At 46.4% G+C, this 26,787-nt stretch overlaps 1 protein-coding gene and 1 non-coding gene across 3 annotated transcripts in view; one reads left to right on the forward strand and one right to left on the reverse strand.

Annotated features, from left to right (window-relative positions):
• Positions 1-288: 288 nt before the first annotated feature.
• Positions 289-26,787, forward strand: part of HKDC1 (hexokinase domain containing 1) — a 60,590-nt gene continuing 34,091 nt past the window's right edge. Inside the window, exons 1-10 of one of the 2 annotated variants that reach the window (XM_059882599.1) lie at positions 289-455; positions 6,028-6,190; positions 10,565-10,713; positions 10,806-10,925; positions 14,899-14,994; positions 16,795-16,894; positions 19,084-19,267; positions 22,584-22,739; positions 23,830-24,063; positions 25,069-25,373. In XM_059882599.1, the coding sequence (XP_059738582.1) occupies positions 393-455; positions 6,028-6,190; positions 10,565-10,713; positions 10,806-10,925; positions 14,899-14,994; positions 16,795-16,894; positions 19,084-19,267; positions 22,584-22,739; positions 23,830-24,063; positions 25,069-25,373 (1,570 nt within the window). In that variant the 5' untranslated portion in view covers positions 289-392. 2 annotated transcript variants of the gene reach the window in all.
• TRNAC-GCA (transfer RNA cysteine (anticodon GCA)) lies at positions 21,098-21,169 on the reverse strand. The gene has a single exon. It is a non-coding gene; the product is annotated as a tRNA-Cys (tRNA).

Raw genomic sequence — 26,787 nt, forward strand, 5'->3', positions numbered from 1 at the left:
TTGGCTTTGTTTAATGGTCAACTCCTCAGAAGATTTTCCTCAGCTGAGTGGGCTTGGTGGGGCACTAGCTTGAGCACGTTGCTTAGCAACGAGATTTTGTGACACCCAGTTCTCAAAGACTCAAGCAACTCACCCCTTGCCTGCCCTCCACCAACCTTCAGCTACCACCTCAAGCCTCCTATTAGACAATCTAGTGCGTGCTGGAGGGAGGGACCAGAGACTGGGGGCGAAGTTTAATCATTGAACTGAGCAGCCCACAAGTATTTAATCTGTAGCACCTAGTTCCCCGGAAGCCTCCAGGCTGGACTGGAAGTGGGCAGCTCTCCAGAGACGTGGGAGTAACACGGCACGGAAACCTCTGCTCACCTCAGGAGAAACCATACTTGGAGAAAATGTTTGCGGTACACTTGATGGCGTTTTACTTCACCAAGCTGAAGGAGGACCAGATCAAGAAGGTAAGCACTCTCAGAGCTGACACCTGGTTCTGTCTTCCCTGATAAACTGGCCCCTACGTGTAAAAAGATTTAAGAGAGCTTATTAGAGTAGGCACAAGGGACACAGGAGTGGTTAAAAAAAAAAAAAAAAAACTCACAGAAGGGGACAAAGAGGTAAATCTCCCACCAGCTTACATTGCATAGTGTCCTGAGCCTTCAGTTTCACTCAGAAATTCCTGGCAGACACCAGACGGGAAGGGGATGAGGAGAAAGTCTGTAGAAAGCCTGGAGATGATTGTGTTTGATGTGAGAGATGTTTAGGAGGGAGGGATACAAAGGAGAATCATTTTGTTTTGTTTTTTTAAAGACTTTGAGAACTTTAGAAGTAATTCACGTGATTCTTCACGTGCTTGAAAAGATATAAATGCAAACACCAAAAGGGGTGTGAGATTCCACGTATAGTAATCAAAATATAAATTATTGGTATGTGCTGTTTGCCAGGGGTGTGTGTGCTGTTAATGATGTGCATTATTTTGCCACTTTGCCCAAGAAACCTATCTATGGAACTGATTCCAAGGTGGGCTGATTAAAAGTTGCCAAGGCTGGAGGCCAACAGCATTCTCTCCTGGCAGCCTGGAATGAGGCCAGCCTGCCACTCTAGCCATACCAATGGCAGGGCTCTGGGCACAAGAATCTAGAGACCAGAGGTCCTCCCAGCAGGTCAGTTCAGTTCTGTTGCTCAGTCGTGTCTGACTCTTTGCGACCCCATGAACTGCAGCATGCCAGGCTTCCCAATTCCCGACTTCCATCACCGACTCCTGGAGCTTGCTCAAACTCATGTCCATCAGGTTGGTGATGCCATTCAATCATCTCATCCTCTGTTTTCCTCTTCTCCTTCTGCCAGTAGGTTGGTTTAGCCAAGATTACCCAGGTATTTAAGGTGGAGTAGGGATTAAACCCAAGCTTCTGACTCCTCCTCCAGCATTCTTTCCATTGTGTCATGATGCTTCCTAGCCTTTCAAACTGAAAGGAAGGAAGCATGGCACCTTTGGGCAGCCCTCCTGCACTGGGTGGGATAACCTCCCTCCCTACATTCATTAGGGAGCTGACTTGCTTCTCCGGAAATATTGTAAATCAGTCAGAGTTAAGTTATCTGACTTTTCATTTATCAATTAGATTCATGGAGCCCTCTACTAGCTTAAGGAGGTGGAAAAGTGCTAAACAGCACTGCTTAAGAATTCATTTACTTCTTAATCAAGATGCAAGCTGCATGGTGTCTCTCCAGCCCCCAAGGGGAGCCTTTGCAACCTCTATACCTCCAATTCTAGCAAATGAGTTTCATTTCCTTGGGCCCCGTTGTGGTGGTTAACCTTTAGTCACACCCTGGAATCAGGCTGGACGTGTTTGTCCAGCAGCACAGGTGCGGGCCCAGGAGGCAAGGTACGCAGCCTCCAACAGTCTATTCTCGGTCCTTCTGGGAGGAGGATCGGTGTTTGTCAAGGCCTGGAGGTGACCCCTCTCTCTCTGGGGAGAAAGTTAAGAGTGAGGTGAGCAAGGATATTCAGGAACATTTTCCAGCCACCTGGAGTGAGTGGGCCAGCAGGTGTCTGGCATAGCAAGGTTTTATGAGCTGCCTGGATGAGTCACAGGTTTAGAGAAAGAACAACTCATTCAGCCTCCTCATGGTGACAATACATCTGGTCAAAAGGCACAGGCTCGTTCTCCCTCCTGGTCAAGCAGCCAGTCCCCTCCAGAGTTTCTGTGCTTCCTGCCTTGAGAGTTGTCAAGATCCTGGGCCCTACTTGCCCGCAAGTGTTAGTATTCAAAACCTGGGACGATTTTTGAAACCTGCTTATACCAACATTAAAATGAAAATAAAACAGAAAGGAAGAAGAAAGGGAAAGAGAGAGGGAAGATAAGAAGAGAGAGGAGAAACCACTCTTACAGCTGCTTTTCCAATTCCATGCATTGGCATTATTTGACCTAGGGATAGCATTGAGCTGAGTTTGGTCACTGACCTGTAGATTGTACATTTATAAGAGAGAGGACTGGCTAGGGTTTTCTATGTGTACTTTTTACAGTTTAGTAAGTCAACATTGCAAAAAGTAGAGATGTTACCTTTAGTCCCATCCTTCTCATAAACACTGTCATATTTGCCATGTGGAAGACTTTGTAGTCTTTTTTCACAGTGGATGTTTTTATAGTTATATGGTGCATATTGTTCTGGATCTGTGTCCTTCACTTACTGTTATATCGTAACCATGTATATAGATTTCTCCATAATTATCATTTTAAGACCTTTCTAATATTCTGTTCAGGCTTTCCTGGTGGCTCAATGGTAAAGAATCCACCTGCCACGATTAAAAAATAAATAAAATTTTAAAAAGAGAATCCATCTCCCAATGCAGGAGATGTGGGTTCAATTCTGGGTCAGAAAGATCCCCTGGAGAAGGATATGGCAACCCACTCCAATATTCTTGCCCAGAAAATTCCTTGGATAGAGGAGCCATTGGGCTACAGTTCATGGGGTTGCAAAAGAGTCTTAGTGACTAAATAATAACAATATTCAATCAAGTTGGATATGCCATAATTTAAACTTCCCCATCTTTTTGGACATTCAGCTACTTTCACAAACACTTTTTGCCAATTAAAGTATTTCTATGTTAAACACAGGCATGCATTTAATTTTCTCCATATTTGGGATTGTTTCCTAAGGGTAGGTTTCCAGAAGTGAAATCACTGGGTCCAAGAGTTGAACCATTTTATGACTCTAGCTTCATAATATGGGACCTTTGGACTAAGTGATCTGTAAAGTCCCTTCCAGCTCCCACATTCTGTAATTCAGCAGCTTTGAGCTTACATTTTTGAATTTGCTCTTTGTATGTTAAATGTGCTACTTGTTGGTTCTTTTGTTTAGAAAATATCTCATGTCGTATGATTTGTGAGTCACTCCAAGAGTAGGCTTGGAGTGACTCACAAGTGAGTGACTCACTTGAGTAGGCCCTCAGGTACCTTCTTTGGTGCCTGCAATGTGTGTTGCTGGTTATACAGTCCTCAAATCACCTGTTTGGGTTTAAAATATAGCATTGTTGTCCCAACATAGGTTTCATTCTTCTTTTCTAGCTACTTTACCAGGTGTTGTGGAAAATAAAAAATATATATACAAAACAAGAAAGCCATACCAGTTGACATTTTTTTGGACATAACTTTAACTTATTGAAACAGCAGGAGTAGTAACCCCAAGTCCTGAATGACTCTTTTAAACATCAGCTGGCAAATGACTCCAAAGGGTCTCAAAACCATTCCTTACTTACAAAGGATGATGCTATGGGAATGCCTAGAGAAGCTCATTATACTCTGGGGATGGGAAGAAATGAGCAGTAGGTTCAGGGCCACTGTCTGAAGGGCCTTGGGGTGGTAAAAGAGCAAGTTTAGTTCCTGAGGGGCACATCTCACCCTTCTCTGAGCCCCAATTACTTGGGTCATGTCCTTTCTGTCGGCTGTCTCCTTGTCTGTTGCTGTGCCAACCAATTAGTCATAAACAGACTCCGAGCGAACAGAAAGCCCTTAATGAAGCATGACCTGGTTCCATCCTATCTCCTCAAATATGCTGACAGCCCAATTGTCCTCTTTTGTTAATGGCTCTCTGATGGTCTTCTGGCCTCTTTCTGGCCCCCAGGCTCCCAAAAGCCATGGACCACTTCACTGGCTTAGGACTCCATATTGGCTCTGGACTGAACTGAGATGCCTGCCCTCTAAGCTTGGCTGAAGGCTGGGTACCTGTCTTATGATAAAGGTCATGTGACCCCTGGCTTTGGTATAATTTGTCTGTTGGATTCGTGGGTCCTGCACAAAGCTGTGAAGCAAAAGCAGGCCATTGGAGTGAGGAACATGGAGGAATTACAGTCCCAGTGCTGCCCCTGACATACAGCTCTCCTAATGGCTCTGAGCCTTGGAGTCCCCATCTCTCAATTAGGAGCCATCATTTTGGCCTTACCTGGCTGCCTCAAGGGGCTTCCCTGGTGGCTCAGACAATAAAGAATCTGCCCACAATGCAAGAGACTCAACTGGATATCTTGGAGATTAGATGAGGTATCACACACAAAAGTATTTTTCAGACTGCAACCAATGTTCTTAGCCTTAGGGAAAAGTGTGGGGAAGCAATTCCTTCAGGAATGTGCCCAGATCAAGCCTTCCTGTGACCTGGATGAATAGCGAGGCTGTTCATTATACAAAGCAGGGTGGCACTACAAGGCGCCTGTCCCACTGTCCCTTCTGATTCTCCAACCCAGCGAACCCTGGGAGTCCAAGCCATACCACCGAGTGACTCGTGTTAGCATGGGGAGGCAGGTAGTAAGATGTGACTCCTACCTTAAAATGGACTGTGTACAGCAAGAATAATTTTTATATCTTTCCTCCATTGGGGCGTTTGTCCTTTGTCACAATTTTCTGATTATGTGAGTGACATCCACTAATTTCTAATAGCAATTTGAGCTGGCTTTAAAAATTAAATTTCATCTTAGTTAGAACAACCTCAGTTAAAAAGGAAATTTAAAGCACTGGACTTCAGAGATTGTGACTTCCCTGGTGGCTCAGAGGGTAAAGCGTCTGCCTACAATGCGTGAGACCTGGGTTCGACCCCTGGGATGGGATGATACCCTGGAGAAGGAAATGGCAACCCATTCCAGTATTCTTGCCTGGAAAATCCCATGGACGGACAAACCTGGTAGGCTACAATCCATGGGGTCGCAAAGAGTCAGACACGACTGAGCAACTTCACTTTCAGAGATTGTACTTGGAAACTGAATTTGGCTTTGAGCTTCCTAGCAGCCCATAAACAAGGGGAGACATGTAAATAGCTATTATTATCACTGCATAAAAGAAAGCTTCCCTGTTTTGGAATGTAAGATTCACTCTATAAGCTAGTCTCTTCCAGTGGAGAGCCAATGGGAAAATGGTGAGGACCTTGAACTAGGAATTAGAAACCGAGTCCTTCTTGTTTTTGCCCCTCTATTGTCCCATCAGAAAAGTGGGGGAACCATTTTTTCCTCAGGGCTTGTCCTTCAGAGGAAGAAGTCCCTACCCCTCACCCCTCAGTTTTCCATTCAATTCTGTTCTTCTAAGCTCAGCGAGGGGTCAGGCAAGGGACCTTTGGAGATCCATATCAAGAAGCTGTCCCAGGGACTTCCCTGGTGGTCCAGTGGTTGAGAGTCTGCCTGCTGATGCGGGGGACATGGGTTCAATTCCTGCTTCGGGGGGATCCCACATGCTGTGTGGCAGCTGAGCCCATGAGCAACAGCTACTCAGCCTAGAGCCTGTGCTCCTCGGGAGAAGCCATCACAGTGAAAAACCTGCACGCCACAGCTGGAGAGTGACCCCTGCTCTCCGCAACTGGAGAAAGCCCGTACACAGCAACGAAGACCTGGCAGAGCCAAAAGTAAATAAATAAATCTTAAAAAGAAAAAAAAAAGAAGAAGAAGAAGCTTTCCTAAGTCAGGAATGCAGCTTTCTGCCTGGAGTGGGAATTAATAGCCTTGAATGGAGGGCAGGTGCCCCCAGCAGCCAACCCTGATCACTCTGCACTCTGTTCCAGGTGGACAGGTTCCTGTACCACATGCGCCTCTCCGATGAGACCCTTTTGGACATCATGGCTCGGTTCCAGGCGGAAATGCAGAAGGGCCTAGGGAAGGACACCAACCCCACAGCCTCGGTGAAGATGCTGCCCACCTTCGTCAGGGCCATTCCAGATGGCTCGGGTGAGTGAGGCTGGGGGCGGCCAGGGACACTGCTCCTCCTGGCTCCCTTTTGGCTGATGGGTACCTGAAGTTGTCTCCTGTTTCCTGGCTTACCTCTCCAAGCCCTCTCTCCACATTCCCCCATCCCACCTTCCCGACTCCAGTAATGTTCCGTATCAAAAGTTTGGAGCCAAAGTTCCGATACATCTTGCTTTCTCCCTGCCTGCCTTGGCCCTACACATTCTGTTCCCTCTCCTGCTAGAGCATCCCAACACTCTTCCCCTTATGAACACCAACCTGGCCTTCCCACCTGAGTGTAGAGATCACTGACCACCTGGGAAGCAACCCATGCTGGGTTAGGCGCTTGTCACCCTGCTGTGTATGCGAGTCTCGCCACGGGGCCAATGCGACCTGAGGGCAGAGTCTGCATCTTCTTCAAACAGTGCTTTGGCGCTGCATAGTCCTGGATGCAGACTAGGCCTGAAATGTTTGCAGAACGGATAGTAAATGGCATTTCACTCCTAAGTACCTAGGTTCTGGGCTACAGATAGCAAGTAGTGGAAGACAGAATAGTGGAAAAAATACTAAATGGTAATTGAAGAAACCTGAGTTCTAGGCCCAGATCTGTCATTGATCACTGACCTTTGGCAAAATGTTTAGCTTTGATTTTTCTATCTGTAAAATGTGTTCTCTCTTGGTGCTATAATAAGTTAGCACACACTTAGTAGCTCTAAACAACACACATTTATTCTCTTGCAGCCCCAGAGGTCAGAAGTCTGAGATGGGTCTATAATCAAGGGCTATCATCAAGATGTGGCTGAGCTGCATTCCTTGCGGAGGCTTTAGGGAAGAGTCTCTCTGTTTCCTTGCATTTCCCAGCTTTTCCTATGTTCACTGGCTCATGCGCTTCCCATCTTCAAGCCCCAATGTAGCATCTTCAGATCTCTGACTCTGACCCTTCTGCCTTCCTCTTGCATACTTTAAAACCCTGTGATTACTTTAGGCCAACTGATGAACAATTTTGATTCTATCAGCAACCTTCGTTCCTTCTTGTCACAGAACCTAATATATTCATAGGACCCATGATCAGGATGTAAACATCTTGTGGGAACTATTATTTTGCCATCAAACTGCTCTACTCTCAGCCTCTGGGTAAAGCCATAGGAAGGAAAGAAATTGGTACCTACTACACACCTCCTGTGGTCATGCAGTGCTAGGGACTCGCTGTCTCATACAATCCCCATAAGAACCCCATGGTGGAGCTCTTATCCCCAACTCAGATGAGAGCAATGAGGGCCAAGGGGCTACCCCCAATGTCAGAGTCCCAGTGCTCCAACCAAGCTCCAGCAGGGGCTTTGGGGCTTTCGAGGGAGCAAGGACTAAAGTTTAGGGAGCTCTCGGGGATGTTTGATTGGATTAGCAGGGCTCTGGGCCCCTCTGGGAGAACACATAGGCCAAAGTTGCTTGACTCTGCCATGTGAGAGGCTCCTGGGAACTGTGATGGGAAAGACCCATTCCCTCGCTGGTGGGGGTTGTGCGGCATGGGCACTGTACCATGTGGAGAAACACAAGCTCTGAAGAGAGACAGTCCTGCTTTGAAATCTCTGCTGAGTTCTGACACTGCTCTTTGAGAATGCTGAGAAGACTGGGGTCCTTGATGGGTCCTCTGGGGCCATTCAGAGAAGCACCTGGTCATAAGGTATGTGTGTGTTGGGAGCACCAGCTCAGAGTCCTCCTGGCTTCCAGTGCTTTGGCTCTTCTTGTGGAGGTGTGTCCCCAGAAGCAAGGGAAAGTGGCCTTCAATGGTCTGGAGGCTGCTGGCTGCTTCAGGAAGGTTTGGAAGTGAAACTGACCAAGTTTTAGAAATTACCTCCTCATCAGGCCAGGAGATGCCACCTCCTGTCTTCATGGTCTCCTCTCACTAACACAATCGGTCTCACCAGGGATTCTGCAGCAGTGAGGTCCCTGGGCCCAGAGTCCTTGTGGAGCCATATGCCTTTGTAAAGTCCCAGAACCACTGTACCCCTGTTCTCATTAGTAAAAGAGATGTGGCCAGTTTGTCCACCAACTTGTAGGTTTGGTAGCATCAGATGAGGTCATGTACAAGGAATGCTCGAAACTCTCCAAGATGTCCCAAGTGCTATGGAGCTCCTGTGAGCTCCTGGTCTGATTTTAGGATTATTTCCTAATCTCTTGGGGCCTCCATTTCTGAAATGTGTGCAGTTTCCAGAAGAAATCCTTCAGAGCTGGCCCACTCTCTAGTTTCCCCTCCTCCATCTGCACCTGCCTGAGGCGGGTAAGCTGATAGAGCCTTAGTTACCTCCCAGCTGTCAGTCGGGGAGCTGCACTTGACTGTTCTTACAAGAGCCTTAAAAGCATGGTTGTGATTTGTGCCTTCTTCTCCACCAGTCACAAGGGAAGGGGGGCAGGAAGTGCCCATCTTGTGATTTGAATGTGTCAGTGATTCCTTAGGCCCCTCTCCAGTGGCCTCTCTTCTTGACCTCTGCCTCCAGGCTGCCTGGAGGCTAAGCCTTGTGGGTGAGACCAGCAGCCTCTGTGTTATCAGCTGAGGGCCCCAGACGTCTGCACTGGGGCAAAGGTTCCACACTCGCCTGAGCTCCTGGGGGACGTCCCTGGCGGCTCAGACGGTAAAGTGTCTGCCTACAACGCGGGAGACCTGGGTTCGATCCCTGGGTTAGGAAGATCCCTTGGAGAAGGAAATGGTAGCCCACTCCTGTACTCTTGCCTGGAAAATCCCATGGATGGAGGAGCCAGGTAGGCTACAGTCCATGGGGTTGCAAAGAGTCAGACACAACTGAGCGACTTCACTTTCACTTCAATGGGATAATTCCTAAATATACAGTTTCCCAGGCTTCTCCCCTTGGAGATCGTGAATCTCCAGAAATCTACTTGTTCAGTCCCTGTGCACCTTTGGGAGATGCTGCACTAGAGGGTGGAGAAGGAAGAGGGGCACAAGCCAGACATAGCACAAGCCAGGGCAGGAAAGCCCAATGTCTATGGTTTCAGCGTACCATGCGGCCACCTTGGCTACCAGCTGATCTCTGGTGTGCAGGACACTTCCATTTCTGTTTTTACTAGCAATTTCCCTCTGTGTTTTATTTCACATTTTACAAGGAATGAATCCGAATGGCCAGCTGGTCCCTTAGATTCAGGCAGCTGTGTCTAGGGTCACATGGTACCAAAAAAAGGCCATTTGGGTGACCAGATTGGTGTGCATGGAGTTTCATTTATACATGCCTTGGGTATATGTCATGAAGTATGCCTGGTCATGTGCAGCCAGTTTTCCAGCACAGTTAATTTTGTACAAAGACTTGTTGGTTCAAGGGTCTGCACACATGAGCTCTCATCCCGTATCTGTGGCTGATGCTAAAGACACTGGCAGGGTCCTAGGCAGGAATTCTGGCTGGCTGGATGCTGATGACTGAGTTGAAGTCATCAGGGTGGGCCACCCACCCCAACATGTGTGTCATTTCTACCATCTTATTAATAGCATCTGTCTTATACTGGGCTAGGTCATGTTACATTTTCTCCTCTTGGAATGACTCTGGCCCAAAATATTAAGCATCCTTGGCTCCTTAAGGGCCAGGATTAGGTGTTTGTCTCCCTTCCCTCCTAGAGTATTTTCTCTCTGTCCGTGAGACTGAGGCTTGTATGAAGCTGGTTTCTCTTCCCTGAAATCCTCCTGTCTTTTCTGCCTTATTTGCGTTTTGTGGAGTATCAACTCTCCCTTCCTGGTTGTGGTGGTTGTGGTGTGCCAGAATAAGCTCCATCCTCGAGGCTCGTTTCTTTCTTTCTTTTTTAATTTTTGGTTGTGCTGGGTCTTTTTGCTGCCTGCAGGCTTTCTCTAGTTACGGTGTGCGGGCTTCTCATTGCAGCAGTTTCCCTTGATGCGGAGCACAGGCTCTATATGCATGGGCTTCGGTAGTTACAGTGCGTGGGCTCAGTAGTTGTGGTGCGTGGTCTTAGTTGCTCTGCAGCATGTGGAATCTTCCCAGACCAGGGATTGAACCCGTGTCCCTTGCATCAGCAGGCGGATTCTTATCCACTGTACCACCAGAGAAGTCTCTCAAGGCACATTTCTATTACCGCCTGCCAAAAGTGCATTCACATTTCCCCTCTCCCAGTGAACACATTTATTCCCAGTGGGCACGGCTGAGGCGCCAGAGGCAGGCAGACTTGGGTCACACCCCAACTTTGCCCTTCACTGGGAGGGTGCAAATCAACAGTCACACTTCTAGAGTCTTGGCACACAGGCATACCTGGCTTGTGGGGGTGTGAGAGTTCATGTTTATCACAGTCCAACTTCTAATGCAGAGCTTGTGTATAGCAGACTCTCAGTAAATGATAACTTTTGGGGGTTTATATTTTTCATAGAAAATGGGGAATTTCTCTCCCTGGATCTTGGAGGATCCAAGTTTCGAGTCTTGAAGGTACAAGTCTCTGAAGAGGGGAAACGAAATGTCCAGATGGAGAGTCAGTTTTACCCAACACCCAATGAAATCATCCGAGGGAATGGCACAGAGGTACCAAGGCCGGGGGCTCTGTGAAGGTGGTCCTTGGTACCAAGTTTCTGGATGACCTTAGCCCTGTGTGCTATGCTTTCTCTTCCCTGCAGCTGTTTGAATACGTAGCTGACTGTCTGGCAGATTTCATGAAGACCAAAGAACTGATGCAGAAGAAATTACCTCTTGGCCTAACCTTTTCCTTTCCCTGCAAACAGACTAAATTAGAAGAGGTAAGACTGGTGCAAGGGACGGAATAAGCTGTGTAGGATTTGGGTTTGGGGCTGGAGAATGTGGCATGTGCGGGGGTCAGGCTGGGAACAGGAAAGATCAGCAGGAGTTTTCTTGTTTGTTTTTTCTTTGTTTTTTAAACAGTGAGGCAGAGAATATGGTACCACGGCTGCCTTGAGTTTACATTTACCCTGGGCGCAGCACAAGGAATGAAATGGTTTCACCACCAAGCTCAGTGGTTCTCAGACCTTGGTTTAGTCAGAACCCCTGGAGGGCTTGTTAAACACAGATTGCTGGGCCCCATGCAGGAGTTTCTTAACCAATGGAGCCTTAGATTTGTATTTTTAATATTCACTGGGTGGTATGGATGTTGTTGGTCTGGCGACCACACTCGGAAGCACTGACACAGTTAACTAGAATAAGAAGGGGAAGGCTGGGGGAGTCTCCCTCTACAGTGAACCCTTAGGAGGAGGGCTGAGGTGGGGTCCCTGGAGTGACAGTGTTACTGAGCAGACCTGGTGTCTGGGATGTACTCTTAGCTGTGCAACTAGCCAGCTGGGCACTCGGGTAATCCACCTCTCTATGCCTCAGATTATCAGTTTGTAAATGGGGAGAAGGTAAACCTGATCTTACGTGAATCTGTGAAAATAAATAAGAGGCCATATAACAGGACAGGGAGCTTTCTGGGGCCAGGAGGCTATTGTCTTGAGTCAGGTCTCCTGCCTGGGGTGATGGTCCCTGAACTCTTGCTGCCCAGACAGGTCATGGCACCCAGCTCACAGCCAATCCATGGACCCACCTTGACTTGGGATGTGTTTGATGTTGTTGCCTTGAGACGTTTATTGATTGTGGGATAGTGGAAAGGGAGTGGGTTTTCACATTTAATAGACCTGACTTTGAATCATGGCTCAGGACCTGTTGGGTCCCCTGGGCAAGTTACTTAACTTCTTGGGTCCCTTGTTTTCTTATCTGTAAAACAGGGATACTGTCTACTCGCTGGGCTGAGGTGAAGCTTAGACAAAGCTTCTGTAACGTGCTGAGCACTGCGCCTGGTGCATCAATGGTAGCTTCAGTTTTAATGAATGTCCCCATACAACTTGTCTCTTCATGCTTTTGTACCTTGTCCCTCAACTGAACAGATATTTCTGGAGGGCAGGCACTATTTTATATTGTTCTTCCTGTCCATTTCTAGGGTTTCAAGCGCAGTGTCTTATATTTAATAAGACTTGATAACTATCTGACAATTGAAAGGTGTAATCAATCTTTTACTGGGTTCCATTGAATGGGAATTTACCATTATCTATCTATACATGATATGGGCTAAGGTTTACTGATTAGTTATTTTCTAAAGAAAGAATTGGTGGGGGGTGGAAATAGTGTAAAGGTTTCAGGAAAGTTAGAAGAGGCCAGGTGGAGCTTTGCTTGTCTTTGCAAGTTTAAAGGACAGAGTTCCCCCAAGTCAGTAGGGGCAGTGGGGGGAGTCAGGAAATCAGGCCTCAATTCTCCAGATAGTTAAACACCTCTTATTTGAGCTTAGGAACAGAGACCTTAAGAAGAAGGAAGATTATGATAATGATGATAGACTATACCTCAGATTTTTACACTTGTACTATGTTGAACCCTCCGTGTGTATAACCTCATTAAAATCCCAAAGCAATCGTATGAGGCAGATAAAATTATTTCAATTTTATATTTGAAGAAACTGCAGTTCAGAGAGGTTAAGAGACTTATCCAAGGCCACACAGCCAAGAATTGCTCAGCCCAAGCTCACAAACTCTCTGACCACACTGATTTTCCAAAAACACAGAGCTCTAGAATGTTGTTTAAAATGCCACCAGGCGACTCCCTGGTGATCCAGTGGTTTATTTTCTCTGCTCCCAGTGTAGGGGGGTGCAGGCTTGATCAGTGGTCAGAGAACTAAGATTTTTACATGCTGTGCAGCATGCCACACACCCCCCGCCCAGAAGTAAGTAAATACAGTTGTTTTTAAAAAAATACCAACAGGTGCCTGAAAGCATTTTGACCCATTTTGTGTTGCATCCCAAGGAGAGTTTTCGGATGACATTTAAACTAGGAAAGGGTGGCTTGATTATATCAAGTAAAGGTGCAAATGTTTCTCTTCCAAGTCTAGTTGAATTACTTGCATTTTATAAAATTTCCTCCCAGGTTGCCTTTCAGAGAAGTCTAAAGCAGAAAAGTTTCAGTCATAAGTAAATGCATTAGTAATAACAACCAAGAGTGGGCATAGCTGTTTAACCACGATTCTGCTGCATGTAAATTTGTGACATGAAAATAAGGGGTTTGGAGAAGGTGCAGTCTGATCAACCATGTAGGTACAGAAGGAGGTGGGAAAGGGAAGACTTCATGAGGGGGTGTGACTGAGGAGGATTCTTTGTGACACTAAAAAACGATTAAAGAAGATCAGGGCATTGGACTTAAAGGACAAGGTCATTTTGTTGTTGTTTTGTTTGTTTAAATGAGGAAACAGAAAAGTCTTAATCAAAGAAAAATTTCTGTGTGTGTATGTGTGTTTCTGATGATAAAATGGCAATATTTCTTAAAGGTAGGGGGGGAAAGAGAGAGAAAAGAAGGTCGGAATTGAAAACTTTAAAGAAGAAAATAGAAATCTCCTCTAATCCCAACCTTCAGAGATAGCCACTACTAGAATTATTGGGTTTTCCTTGCAGTCATGAAAGTGTTAGTCACTCCGTCGTGTCTGACTCTTTGGGATCCCATGGACTATAGCCTGTTAGCCTCCTCTGTCCATGGAAATATCCAGGCAAGAATACTGGAGTGGGTAACCATTCCCGTCTCCAGGGGATCTTCCTCAACCAGAGACTGAGCCTGGGCTTCCTGAATTGCAGGCAGATTCTTTTCTGTCTGAGCCCCTTGCAATTGTATCTATATTGAATACTGGTGCTATGCTGTATGTACAGCTTTTTTTTCCCACTTAACACTATGTCACATGCATTTACTCCCCACTCCGCCATATATCTCCCCTTAACAGGTCCCACATTGTCCCTGGCATCCTTTTTGAGGGGATACCACCAAACAATCTCTCACTCCTCTGTCCAGCGGGGCAGGAGTTACCATAGCCCAAGAGGGCAGAAGTTAGGGGGAGCTACCACTAGGTAGCGCTGTGGTGCAGGGAAAAAAACCTGATCTCTGAAGTGGGGGTGGGGGGTTAGAGGGGTGTGGGGGAGGGGGTTAGTTTCAGAAACCTGCATACCAATTGGGCTGTCTCCTTCACTGACTACGAGACTTGGAGCATCTTCCTTCTTTTCTGAAGCTTGTCTGCTTTATTCATAAGCTGAGGGGGTGGGGCTAGTCAGGGAGTTTGTAAGTTTGGGCTCAACTCCTCTCCACTAGGTAACCTTGGGCATTTTTTAATCTGCAAGTTCTCCTTCAGTCTGAAAAATCCTGTGATTATTTGCTATGTTAGACATGAAACTCTTTGAGAAATACCACTTGTAAGCAGATAATTGATAATGCATATTGAGATCCATTTTACCAAGTTGGAATTAAGTCCCCAGAAGAGTCTTACAAAGTAACACGTTGGTTCTGTTTGTGGACCTGGCAAACTAGACATTCTGCACACATCATGTGTCTGCCACATTCTGGGCACTTCCATCAGAACACTCCTGTGGCAGGGAGGTGATGTTTCCATTTCCAGATGAGTAAACTGAGGCTCAGGGAGGTTAAATGATTTGAACAGTGTATTGTGACCCCAAGCATTCTGACTCTGCAGCCATTGTTCTTTCTGCCCCTGTGTATAATATTTTAAACTGCTCAGATGAGAGTAATACACATGTCAAAATTATTAGAAAAGGCCTCTAAGGAAATAAAAGAATTGGTGTGACTCAACTTAAAGAGAAGGCTACAGAGGACCCACTGTAGTAAGCATGAAATTTCTGCAGCTCATTTTCAGAACTGCGTGCCTTCTTTATTTTGTCTGGATCTAATATCTTCCCCCAGGGTATCCTGCTTTCATGGACGAAGAAGTTTAAGGCGAGGGGAGTTCAGGGCACAGACGTAGTGAGCTCTCTGACCAATGCTATGAAAAGACACCAGGTAAGGAACCCATCTGAGTGTGGGGAGCTCCCCTAGTTCTGGCCCTTATCTCTTGTGGGGGTGGGGAAAGGTTGTCTTCTGCCGTGTCTGCCCTCGAAGGAGAATCAGAGAGGGACTTGATCTTAAGAAAGTTCTCACTGTAGCACAGATGTGGCCAATTTGGATAAACCCTCCTGTGGGCCTGGTATGTGGCAATTACTGTTGAAGGGTGACCCAATACTTCCCTGGGACCTCCCCAGCTGCCATAGCCTCTTCAGGGGGTCTTGGTTAGACTTGATGCTGTGTGATGCTCCAGCCCTCACCTTTCCTCTCTGAGGCATGAAAGGTCATTTTCTTTCCTGTCTGGTTCTATGTCCCATTTTCCGCACCCTACTCACTGAATATCTCTATTTGTTGGATACATTTTACAATAATTTAAAGAACTATTAAAGCAAGCCATGCTCCTGGCTGAGCTGAGTACACAAATTAACCCAGGTGACTCGTTACACTGACAATGTGAGAAATATTTTGAAGTATACCCTTCCAGTCTTTTTTCTCTTTAAAGTTGCTATCATAGTCTTTTGTATACTTTTTCTCTTATTGTTTTCATTTTGCTTTAAAATGCTCTCCCAAACATTGTGGAACCGTGGTGCAATAACCCTAGTTGACTTGATAGAACAGGAAACCCCTGGTGCTGCTCACGGAGAGGACTTGGCTGCGGCTGGTTAAAATGTCCCTGTGGGCGAGGACTTTGGTGTTTTCTCCTGGAGGCACCATTCCTCCTAGGATAAACATGATTCCTCAGCGTTCTTCAAGCACTGGCTGGAGTCCTGGAGATCTGTCCCTCATGTTTTCATTGCTCAGAGGCCTTCACCCATGAAACAGGAGCATGGGTTTCATTCACTCTTCAGTCTCAATTGCTCTTTTTCTCCCCTGAACCTTAAACCTCGACAAAGTCCTTCTTTCTTTTTTTTAACAATTTAAATTTTTTCTAGAAGATTATATAACTTAATTTCAATATACGGTCATTAGAAGAAACAGAAACAATAGAGAGGAATAACAGTGTATACATCACCAAATTGGGCCGACAACCTACGTCCACACTTGAATGACACTGGGAAGTCCTAAGTAATAGCAATCTGGAGCCCCAGCTGGGAAAAGGGTCCAAGGTGGTGCATCCGCACCATGGATGAGACTTCAAATCGCAGTTCTGCTTATAAGCAGCCTGCAAACTGATACTATTAACCGTTTTTCACATGAAAATGCAGCTCTGGTTTTCCTTTAACTTTTACATGCTATTCATTTCAACTTGTGAATCTTAAGATTCCTTAGACCCTGGGGGACTAGCGAGGTCTCCAGGGGCTTAAGAAAGTCCAAGACCCACTCCTTTTCTTATCTAAAGTGCCACTTGACTTGCTGGTAACCACCAGCAAGTGGCAAGACACTACATGTCTTGCAAGCAGACATGTAGTTCTGCCAAGGTCAGAAGTCAGTCAGAGGCCTGCTCCCCTAATTTTGAATCTCGAACAAGACTACCTCCATTTTAATTTCCCTAACAGTTCTTTCCTGTTTTGCTAGTTCATCTTGAGTCACAGGTGTGTACGATCTAGAGGTCAGCAGGAAAAGTCAGAACATCTTGACTGAAGGCAGACAACGGCTGTGGGGCAAAGGCCTTTTTTCTTACAGGCAGGCCCAGAAGACAGGATCTAGTGATTCTCTCAACCAGGCACCTTCGTTACTTTTGCTTCCCCTATGGGGAAAAATAAGGAAGAGAGCCTCTCTCCCACACACTGATGCCCTCTGGGACTTGTGTTCCAACAGGACTTAGATGTGGACATCCTGGCTTTGGTCAACGACACCGTGGGGACCATGATGACGTGTGCCTATGACGATCCCTACTGCGAAGTTGGTGTCATCATTGGTAACTCAATTTGCCTTGCTCTTTGGAGGTGGGTTGAAAGGGGCTGGTTTGGGGCTTAGTTTCAGGAAACTCTGAGTAAATTCTGTGGGAAGAGTATTGGTGGTTTCTACTTAGAAGAAGCAACATAGGGAGATAGAAAATTAATACACGCATTCATTCAACAAGTGTTTACTGAGTTACCATTGTGTGCTAGGCCTTGGGCTCTGTGTTGGATTCTCGATGGTGAGAGTCCCAAAGATTCCTGTACTCCTGAAATTTTCAGTGCAGAGGTGGGTGAGAGACCAAAATGGCCTAAACAAATCACATTTCAGGTGGTTAGTGTGATGAGGAATATAAACCAGGGTGATGTGACTGAGAGGGAGGGCAGTGGGGTTGTGAGGTGAGACCTCACTGAGGACTGACATTTGAGCAGGGACCTCCGTGATGAGGAGGAGGGAGCAAAGCAGAGATGGAGAGGAAGCGAATCCTGTGGCCTGTGAGAGGGGAATGAGTCTGGGCTGCTTGAGGAGCCCTAAAAGGCTGAATGGTTGTGAATCAAAGCGAGTGAGGCCATTCGGGTGAGAAAGAGTGGCTGGGACTGGGCAGATCACCGAGGACGTGGGACACAGTCCCTGGAAGCTCTTTGACTTTAAACCCACGGGAGAGAAGGCACTAGAGGACCTTGGGTGGTGGATGGACAAGTGGGGTGTGCGTTTGGAAAAGCTCGTTTGGCTGCTGTGTAGAGAATCGACTACTGGGGCTAAGGCCAGCCAAGAGGCCACTGCATTCTGTGGCGCAGGACCAGGGGGGCCACAGCAAAGTGGGAGTGTCCGTGGGTGTCTCAACACCTGAGCTGGAAGGGGGCCCTCCCGGAGGGGTCCGTGAAAAGGGCCGTGTGGGGTCAGTAAGGCCAAATGGACTGGATTTACAGGCTGTTCTCAAATGTCTCTTCAACCCTCCTATTCCTTTACTACTATCGGGGAAAGTTTTCTGACTTGTTTTTTCCTAATTTGCATCTCACTCTCCTCAGTCTGACTTTCCCAAAGAGTAGGATCTTTACATCTGGGGCTCTTGATTTGCCTTCCAGTTCCTGGAGCCCCATACCTCAGAATGGGCCTGGCGCTTGCCCCGCGTGGCACCTGCCATGGTCGGCTGTGTCTGTCTTACTGACTGTCTGATAACCTGCTAATTGGGTGCCAGTGTCTGTACTTTTCTGAGAAAAGCCTTTTCCGGATATTGTATTACAATCTGATTGCCTACGACTCTTATTTCTCATGTTGCCTTTAAAATCCTGAGACTAAATATCAGCCAGGGAAAGATACTTAAAATTAAAACAACAATAACAACAACAACAAAAATAGCTTTACTGGGACTTCCCTGGTAATCCTGTGGCTAAGACCCCACATTTCCACTGCAGGGGGCACAGATTTGGCCCCTGGTTGGCCAACTAAGATCCCACATGCCACATGTCACGGCCAAACAAAGACTACCTTTGAAGCATAGGGTTTGAAGCATAAAAACCCTCTCATTTAGGTAATAATTAGTGATTTTAGTGAATTTATAGAGTTTTGTAATCATCACCACAGTCCAGCTGGAACACTTCCATCATCCCAATATATCTCAAACAGGTTGTACCTATCTGCAGCCACTCCTCACTACTCAAGTGTTTGAGGCATTTCCTTGGAGTGAATTTATGTTTGAATAATGCATGTTGCTCTCTTATGTGATAGCTCATCACTGTCAAAGATAAGGATGTAGCTTATGCTAGGAACAATTTGTGGCAGGCTATGAGTAAGGAATATTTTTAGTATCAAATAGAGAAGAGGCTAAGTGGCACAGGGAAAGGATTAAAAATATTAGTGAGTCGGTGAATTTTTAAAAACATGAGATTCAGTTTACTCATCGTCCTCTCGGTAAATGTGCTCAGTCAGCTTTCATACATATTCATCGGGACTTCTTCACAATTGACTCCATTCATAACAGTACACCATTAACACCCCGACAAGTGTGGACTTGACATGTCAGCTTCATTCCTCATGAACTCCCGGGCTTGCCAAAGCTGCTTCCCTCAGCAGGAACCAGCCCCGGGAGTGCATCAAAAGCACTTTGTGGCGCTTTCAGAGGACTCTCAGGCGGTTGAGGGCTTCCTCTGTCTTTGCCCAGCTGGGAGCCCTCACGTCTGTCCGTTTTCTCTCTGCTCCCTCGTCCAGGTACCGGCACCAACGCGTGCTACATGGAGGACATGAGCAACATCGACCTGGTGGAGGGCGACGAGGGGAGGATGTGCGTCAACACCGAGTGGGGAGCCTTCGGGGACGACGGGGCCCTGGAGGACATCCGCACCGAGTTTGACCGGGAGCTGGACCTCGGCTCTCTTAACCCCGGGAAGCAGCTGTGAGTACCCTGTGCTGTAATCTGGGCATCGGCACCAGTGACTGTCCACTCACTCAGGTACGCTTCATACCTGGGAGACTCCTTAGCTGTCGCTTGTTCTCCGTCACAGGGAGTTTAAGAGGCAAGGCGTGTATTGATATTTCAGTTTCACCAGATAGATGAGGAAAGGGAAGCCAAAGAAACTGAGTGATTTCTCCCAGGTCATATCCCTGATCAAATTCAATCCAGAGGCAGGGGAGATACAGCTGTGAACCCGGTGACTCAAGTCCTGCCTTTTTGGCCCATTGGAATGAATGGTCACAGAACAAATCAGTGCAGCCTGAGGAAGCACACATTCCTCATTTGTGTTTCAGGGCTCCCCTGCACCTCACTGTCTCCTAGGCCTCATCGCAAAGCACCTGGTGTGAGTCCCTCCCGGCCTCAGGTCTCATGGAGACTTCCTGCACTCTCATCCCACGCCCACATGTGGTATAAGCCTTCAGGGTCTGCCTCAGCTCTGACTGTATGCTAAGCTCCCTGAAGGCAGCTACACTTGGGAATTCCTTTCCTTTCTACACATAGCGTCTTTACACATTGTTGCAGCTTTAAGTGTTTGTTAAAAAACAAACAAAAAGTGTCTGTTGAATGAAAAAATGTTTGCGATTTTAAAAAATAATTTCAGATTTATAGAAAAGTAGTGAGAATTGTACAACTTTCAGTCAAATTCCCAAACAGTAACATTCGATCTGTGTGTATATGTATATACACAGACACATACAATATACACCTGTATAAAACATACACCTGTATAAACACATGTCTGAATGAAATCATTTTTCTGAACCATCTGAGACTACAATTGCAAATGTAGTATCCCTTCACCCCTAAATACTTCAGAGTATTACCTGAGAACAAGTGCATTCGCTTGTATAACCAAAGTGTAATTATCAAAATTAAAACATTAGCATTTAATCAGTTCTAATATCTAATTTATAGATCTTACTCAAAACTCACCAGCTGCCCCACTAATGTCCTTTATTTAAAAAGAAAACTTGTCCAGGTCCAGGATCACACATTATATGTTGCTGCCGTATCTCTTTCACCTCTTTCAATCTTCTGTAATATATTTTTGCTTTTCGTGGTCTTCAAGAATACAGACCATGTGTTTCACAGCATGTCTCTCAGCTTGTAGCTGACGTTTCTCATGACTGGATTCAGGTGGTGCATTTTCAGCAGGACTATCACACAAGTGGTGTGTGTCCTTCCGGGGCATCAGATCTGGAAGTGTATAATATTTATTCAGTTACTGGTGACACAAATTCAAATCACTTGATTAAGGGAATGTTCGAGAGGTTTTTCCACCACAAGGTTATTCCCTCTGTAATGAATAAGTATCTGGTGAAGAGATACTTCGAGACTATGCAATTATCCTATGTTTCATTAAACTTTTACTCTCTAGTTTTAGCGCCCATTGATGAATTTCTAGATCCATCATTCTCTCTGCAGTTATTAGTTGCTATTCTACTGTAAGGAATACTGTAAGGAAGAGCTATCTCCTCCACTTACTTTCTTATACTAATATGGATTCTTTTATAATTTAATGAGTTATAATTCTTTCCTATCATTATTTTATCATTCCTTCCTATCAATTTTGTTTTTTCAGATTTAGCCAGTGGAAGCTCAAGCTAGTCCCTAAGTGCTTTTGACATGTTCCCATCACTACTGTGAAGTAGCTCAGTCGTGTCTGACTCTTTGCGACCCCCGTGGACTGTAGCCTACCAGGCTCCTCCATCCATGGGATTCTCCAGGCAAGGATACTGGAGTGGGTTGCCATTTCCTTCTCCAGGGATCTTCCCGACCCAGGGATCGAACCTGGGTCTCCTGCATTGCAGGCAGACGCTTTACCGTCTTAGCCACCAGGGAAGTTTCTCCTTATACTAATATGGATTCTTTTATAATTTAATGAGTTATCATTTTTTTCCTATCATTATCATTCCTTCCTATCAATTTTTTTTTTCAGATTTAAGCCAGTGGAAGCTCAAGCTTCCTAAGTGCTCTTGACATGTTCCCATCACTCTTTAAATACTTCCTTATTTTCTTGCACAGTAAGATGCTCCAGGCTCACCATGTACTTTCCCAGTCCCAGCAATGGAATCAACCATTTTCCCAAGAAGCCCTGGTGAATAAACATTTTAAGTACCTCCTGGAAACCACTCAACACTAGAAGTGAATATCTGAGGAACGAATTTCTGCTTTTGATGTACTTGTTCCCCAGCACACACCCATTCTGCTGGTGACACAGAACAGTCACAGCCTAAGGAACTGGGTCCACTGTGAGGACTTTAGCATCCTCACACTATTCATTTCACTTAACATAATTCCACTATCCCAAGCTCAGCTGGGATTTCTTTCTATTGTCTTTCTATTTTTGCAGTATTTTAAGACTTTTTATAATGAAATAGATAAAGTTGATTAGGGAACTGGTTGTCCTTGATTTTGTATTTTATTATGTTTGCAGAATAAAAATTATATTTAATAGTTTACTTGGGAAACAGTTAGTAATTGCTTGTTGTATGCAGACTGAAAGTCCACATGTGGGTAACGTGGTGGGACATTTCACCCATATTATTTTGTGTGTGTGTCTATAGATTTTATTTTATTACTATGTTTAAAAATTTTATTGGAGTATGGTTGATTTAAAGTGTTAGTTTCAGGTGTACAACAAAGTGATTCAGTTATACATATATTCATTATTTTGCAGATTTTTTCCCATATAGATTATTACAGACTATTGATAGAGTTCCCTGTTCTGTACAGTAGGTCCTTCTTGGTTATCTATTTTACTCATATTATTGTAGAACCTCTCTGAGGCTATCTAAGCCCAACTAACAGATGCAACATCTTTTTCTCTTGGGCAGAAACGTGTAGGAGTTGGAAAAAATTTCAAATTTGGGTTTGTCATGCTGTGGTTAGTGATCTTGTGAAAGTACCTAAATTCTCTGAAGTTGAGATTCCTTATATCTGAGAGTGGCACCCCACAGTCGAGTGTGATTTGAGATAAAGATTCTTGGACTCAAGCACTTTGTGATCAGAAAAGAATCATAGGTTTCCTCTAGTTCAGTGTTCCTCTTTTATACGCGGGGATAATGCAGCTCCGAGAGCTGCAGTGGGCTCCGAAGGGCACCTCAAGGTGGGGCAAGGACTGAGGCCTCCTGACCCGGAAAGAGGCCTTTCCACTACTTGTGTTCCTGACCATGGGCCATGGCTCACGGGCTTGGGAAAGGAATGCTGCATAACCAAAGGCATTGCTGCTACTTATCTGTTCACCAAAATGTAGGTTTGAAAAGATGATCAGCGGCCTATACTTGGGTGAACTCGTCAGGCTCATCTTGCTGAAGATGGCCAAGGCAGGCCTCCTGTTTGGCGGTGAGAAATCCTCTGCTCTTCACATTAAGGGCAAGATTGAAACACGGCATGTGGCTGCCATGGAGAGGTGAGCTACTGGCAGGGTCCCTCCCACCTTGACTCTGAAGAGGGTAAGGTGGGCAGCCAAGGCATGGTGTGCTCATGGGAGTGGTGCATAGGAGGAACCAGATCTTCTTCTTCACCAGGACGATTTCAGACCTGTGCACAGCTTCAGGTGGATTAGCAGTGCCTGTCATGCCTCACATGTGGCTTCTGGTTGGTTTCAATAGCCAGGTTTTCTGCTGTTGGAGGTTTACCCCCTTCTTATTTTGCCTTTTTCCTCCCTAAACTGGTGATATAACCTTTTTAGGGTTGCAGATCCCTTTGAGAGTCTAAGTTCTGGACCCTTTACCCCCAAAATGCACACTTGCACACAATTCTGCTTATAATATCAGGGCATCTTTGGAACCATTAAGGCCCTAGCGTGGAATCCAAGTTAAGAATTCCCACTACAGCAATAATCTTCTCTACCTGCTGCTGTCAGGGCCTGCATTTGGCTTTGGCTTTGGTGATTAGAGAGAAGAGCTCACACAAAGGTCTGCAGTAGGGAGCTGACTGCTGAGGCTGACTGGCCCCGGTTGACTCAAGATCCTGTTAGAAACCCTGGCACTGCCCTGAGCTTTGCAATCAGCTTAGATTCTGAGCTCAGCAGGGTGACATCTGACTTCCAGAATCTGTTTATGCAGAGCTTGGCAGGGACTGAGTTTCTATGAAAGGCAGTGCAGTATAGGGTGCTTACAAGGGTGGGCTCCTTAATCTAACTGCCGGAGTTCAAGTCTTGACCCTTGTACTCACCAGCCGTGTGCCATGGACAGGTTACCTACCCTGTCTGTGCTTCAGATCCCTCTTCAGCACAGTAGGATAATGACGGTCCTCCCCCCAGGTTTGTTGTGAGGACTAAGTTAACACACATGTCAAGTCCTTAGACTAGCACCCGGCCCATAGTGAGTGAGCAATAAGTGGTGGCCGCCATGATCATTGTTGAATCATCATTATTATTATAAGATGATGTGCCAGCCTGTTTATGGTCACAGTCCCGAGAGGTGGGAACACTCTCTCTGAGGGGGATTCCCATGGGATGGGGCAGTGTGATCCTCTCATTCCTGTCCCCTGGCCAGGTACAAAGAAGGCCTAGCCAATACGAGAGAGATTCTGACAGATTTGGGCCTGGAGCCGTCCGATGCAGACTGCATTGCGGTCCAGCACGTCTGCACCATCGTCTCCTTCCGCTCGGCCAATCTCTGCGCAGCCGCCCTGGCAGCCATCCTGACACGCCTCCGGGAGAACAAGAAGCTGGTGCGGCTCCGCACCACGGTGGGCGTGGACGGCACACTCTACAAGATTCACCCCCAGTGAGTGCTAGTCTCCGGCCCACACCCTCCGCAAGCAATCTCCCCTGGAGCAGAGTCCAGTTTTCTTTCTAAACTAGGCTGCTTTTCTGGGTTTCCAGAACCAACCATATTCTATGGTTCTGAGATTATAGAGCAAAGGGTGAATTCAGAGATTACATTCATCTAGCTGGCAGGGCTGCTTTAGGGGATCATTCTTAAAGGAATATTTTGCTAAAGCCAATAGCCTGAACTACCAAGGCCATCCATCTATGTGCTTATCCATCTATCTATCCCTATATTCATCTATCTATTATTGAATACTCACTATGTTAAGATAGGAAAGTAAGATATGTCCAGTTATAAATGGGGCAATAACTGGATGGCAGAGTTTGCCGTGTTCACATGAAGGATACCGGAAGGAAAACACAGAAGTAGGGAGAATGAAAGCCCCTCTGACTAACAGAGGTGTAATTCAGTCAGGCATGTACACCTGGGAAGAGCTGGGGAAAAAACCTTTTCCTTGTGGGCAGAGATGATGTTCAATCAATATATTATGAGTGTATGCATGCTAAATTGCTTCAGTTGTGTCTGACTCTTTGCGACCCTATGGACTGTAGCCCACCAGGCTCCCCTGTCCATGGGATTCTCCAGGCAAGAATACTGGAGTGGTTGCCATGCCCTCCTCTAGGGGATCTTCCCGACCTGGGAATCGAACCTGCAGCTCCTGCATTGCAGGCAGATTCTTTACTGCTGAGTCACCACGGAAACCCATATACTAGTTGTAATATTAGTGATAAAATAACCACTTCTTTGAGGCTTCCAAGGGTCCCTTCCACTCCCTCAGATGACCTGGACCCTACCCTAGTCACCCCCATCATCTCCCTCCATCCAGCAACTAAAGCAGTGAGCCTTGGCCCAGCAGGGCTCCCCAGGATGCTGTCCCACTGCTCCACCTGTATCTGTTTCTATTGGCTGGGCCTGGGCCTTTATGGTTTTTACATATTTTGCCATCACCCCTGCCTCCAGATACCCGAAACGCCTGCACAAGGTGGTGAGGAAACTGGTCCCGAACTGTGATGTCCGATTCCTCCTGTCAGAGAGTGGCAGCACCAAGGGGGCTGCCATGGTGACTGCAGTGGCCTCCCGGCTGCAGGCCCAGCGGAAGCAGATTGATAAGGTGCTGGCTCTGTTCCGGCTGACCCAAGAACAACTTGTGGGCATTCGGAACAAGATGCGGGTGGAGTTCGAGTACGGGCTGAAGAAAGATACCCACCCTCTGGCCACAGTCAAGATGCTGCCCACCTACGTCTGTGGGATGCCGGATGGCACAGGTGGGCCCTGCACCACTCCCTTCTCTGATGGGCCACCCGGAGCTCCATCCAAGCTCCTTAAACCCAGTTAGGATCTTTGTTTCAAGAGCCTTGTGTTCGTCTCTATAATGGAGGGAGGGAGAGTACTCTGCTGAATCTGTTCTTTGGTTGATCCAGGGCACTGGCAGTGAAGAATACCTAAGTTAGGTTCCATGTGTGTGAAGACCCAGATGCTGTCCCCGGGAGCTACCATCTGGACACGTGGCATGTCTGGCTGGTCTTCCTCCCTTTCCTCCAGCTTTCTTCTCTCCTGGGGCTTGGCTGTCTTCCTCTCCCCTCTCTTCATTTTCTGCCCCTGACTTTTTGGATACTTGATCCTTTTCCTGGTCCTCTGTGCTCAGCTGACAGGAGCTACAGAACAGTGAAGTCAGTTCTTTAGACAAGTAACTCATCTCTTTGCATCTCGTGAATCTCACCGAGATATACTGATCTTTGTAAAATGCTTCATCTCTTTAATTTGCTTTTGACTCTTTAGTTTCATTTTGTGCTCACAACCACTCTGTATGTTATGTAAAGAGAGAATAATTCCCATTTTATGGATGCCAAAACGGAGACTCAGAGAAGTTAGGTGACGTACTTAGGGTTACACAGCTGTACTTGGAGTCTCTCAACAACAGAGATCTTTTCCAGGGCCAGTATCCTTCGAGTCTACTTGGGGGAGAAAATGAGAGCAGGAAAAGACACTATTCAATTATTCATTCTTTCGTCTCTTTTTTCCTTTTGCCTCCATTCCTCAAAGTTTCATTAAGTACCTGCTATAGGTCAGGCTCTGTTGTGGGCACAGGGACAGAGCAGTAAAGAAAACACAGTCCCTGCCTTTATGGAACCTTTGCTCTGCTGGGCTGACAGACAGTAAGCAAATAAACACCAGATGATGCCATGTCATAAAGGGCTATGAGGACAAATAGAGCAGAGTCAGAGGTAAGAGAGCTGGCCGGGTGTGAGGGCTTCGGCAAATTCAAGGAACAGTAAAATGACCAGTGTGATTAGAACAGAGTGAATGAGGCAGTCAGCGAGAGGAGGGACACACAGAACAGACTATGATGCCCTGAGATGTCAGAGAAGCAAGAGGCGCTGCCCTAGGTAGTAATGGGTGTTGGACTTGATATGGTTTCTTATCAGTCTGGTGGGGGTGTGGGAATCCAGGGATGGGAAGAGCGGAACAGAGATCATTTCAGGCTGGGGATGAGCAGTTCCTCTAGGCCCTGCAGACAGAATGGACGCACCTTCCCGAGTCTACTGTAGTCAGGTAGCCTGACCTGGATTCACCCTCAGAGGTTCCTTGAGTATAAGTATCATGCGTGGCTGTTAGCAGACACCAAGGAAAGCAGGCTGGCCTCAGATGGGCTCAGGATGCCCGCCCAGGGCTCTGACA

This window comes from Bos taurus, chromosome 28 (genome assembly GCF_002263795.3).
Source record: "Bos taurus isolate L1 Dominette 01449 registration number 42190680 breed Hereford chromosome 28, ARS-UCD2.0, whole genome shotgun sequence".
NCBI classification, from domain to species: domain Eukaryota; kingdom Metazoa; phylum Chordata; class Mammalia; order Artiodactyla; family Bovidae; genus Bos; species Bos taurus.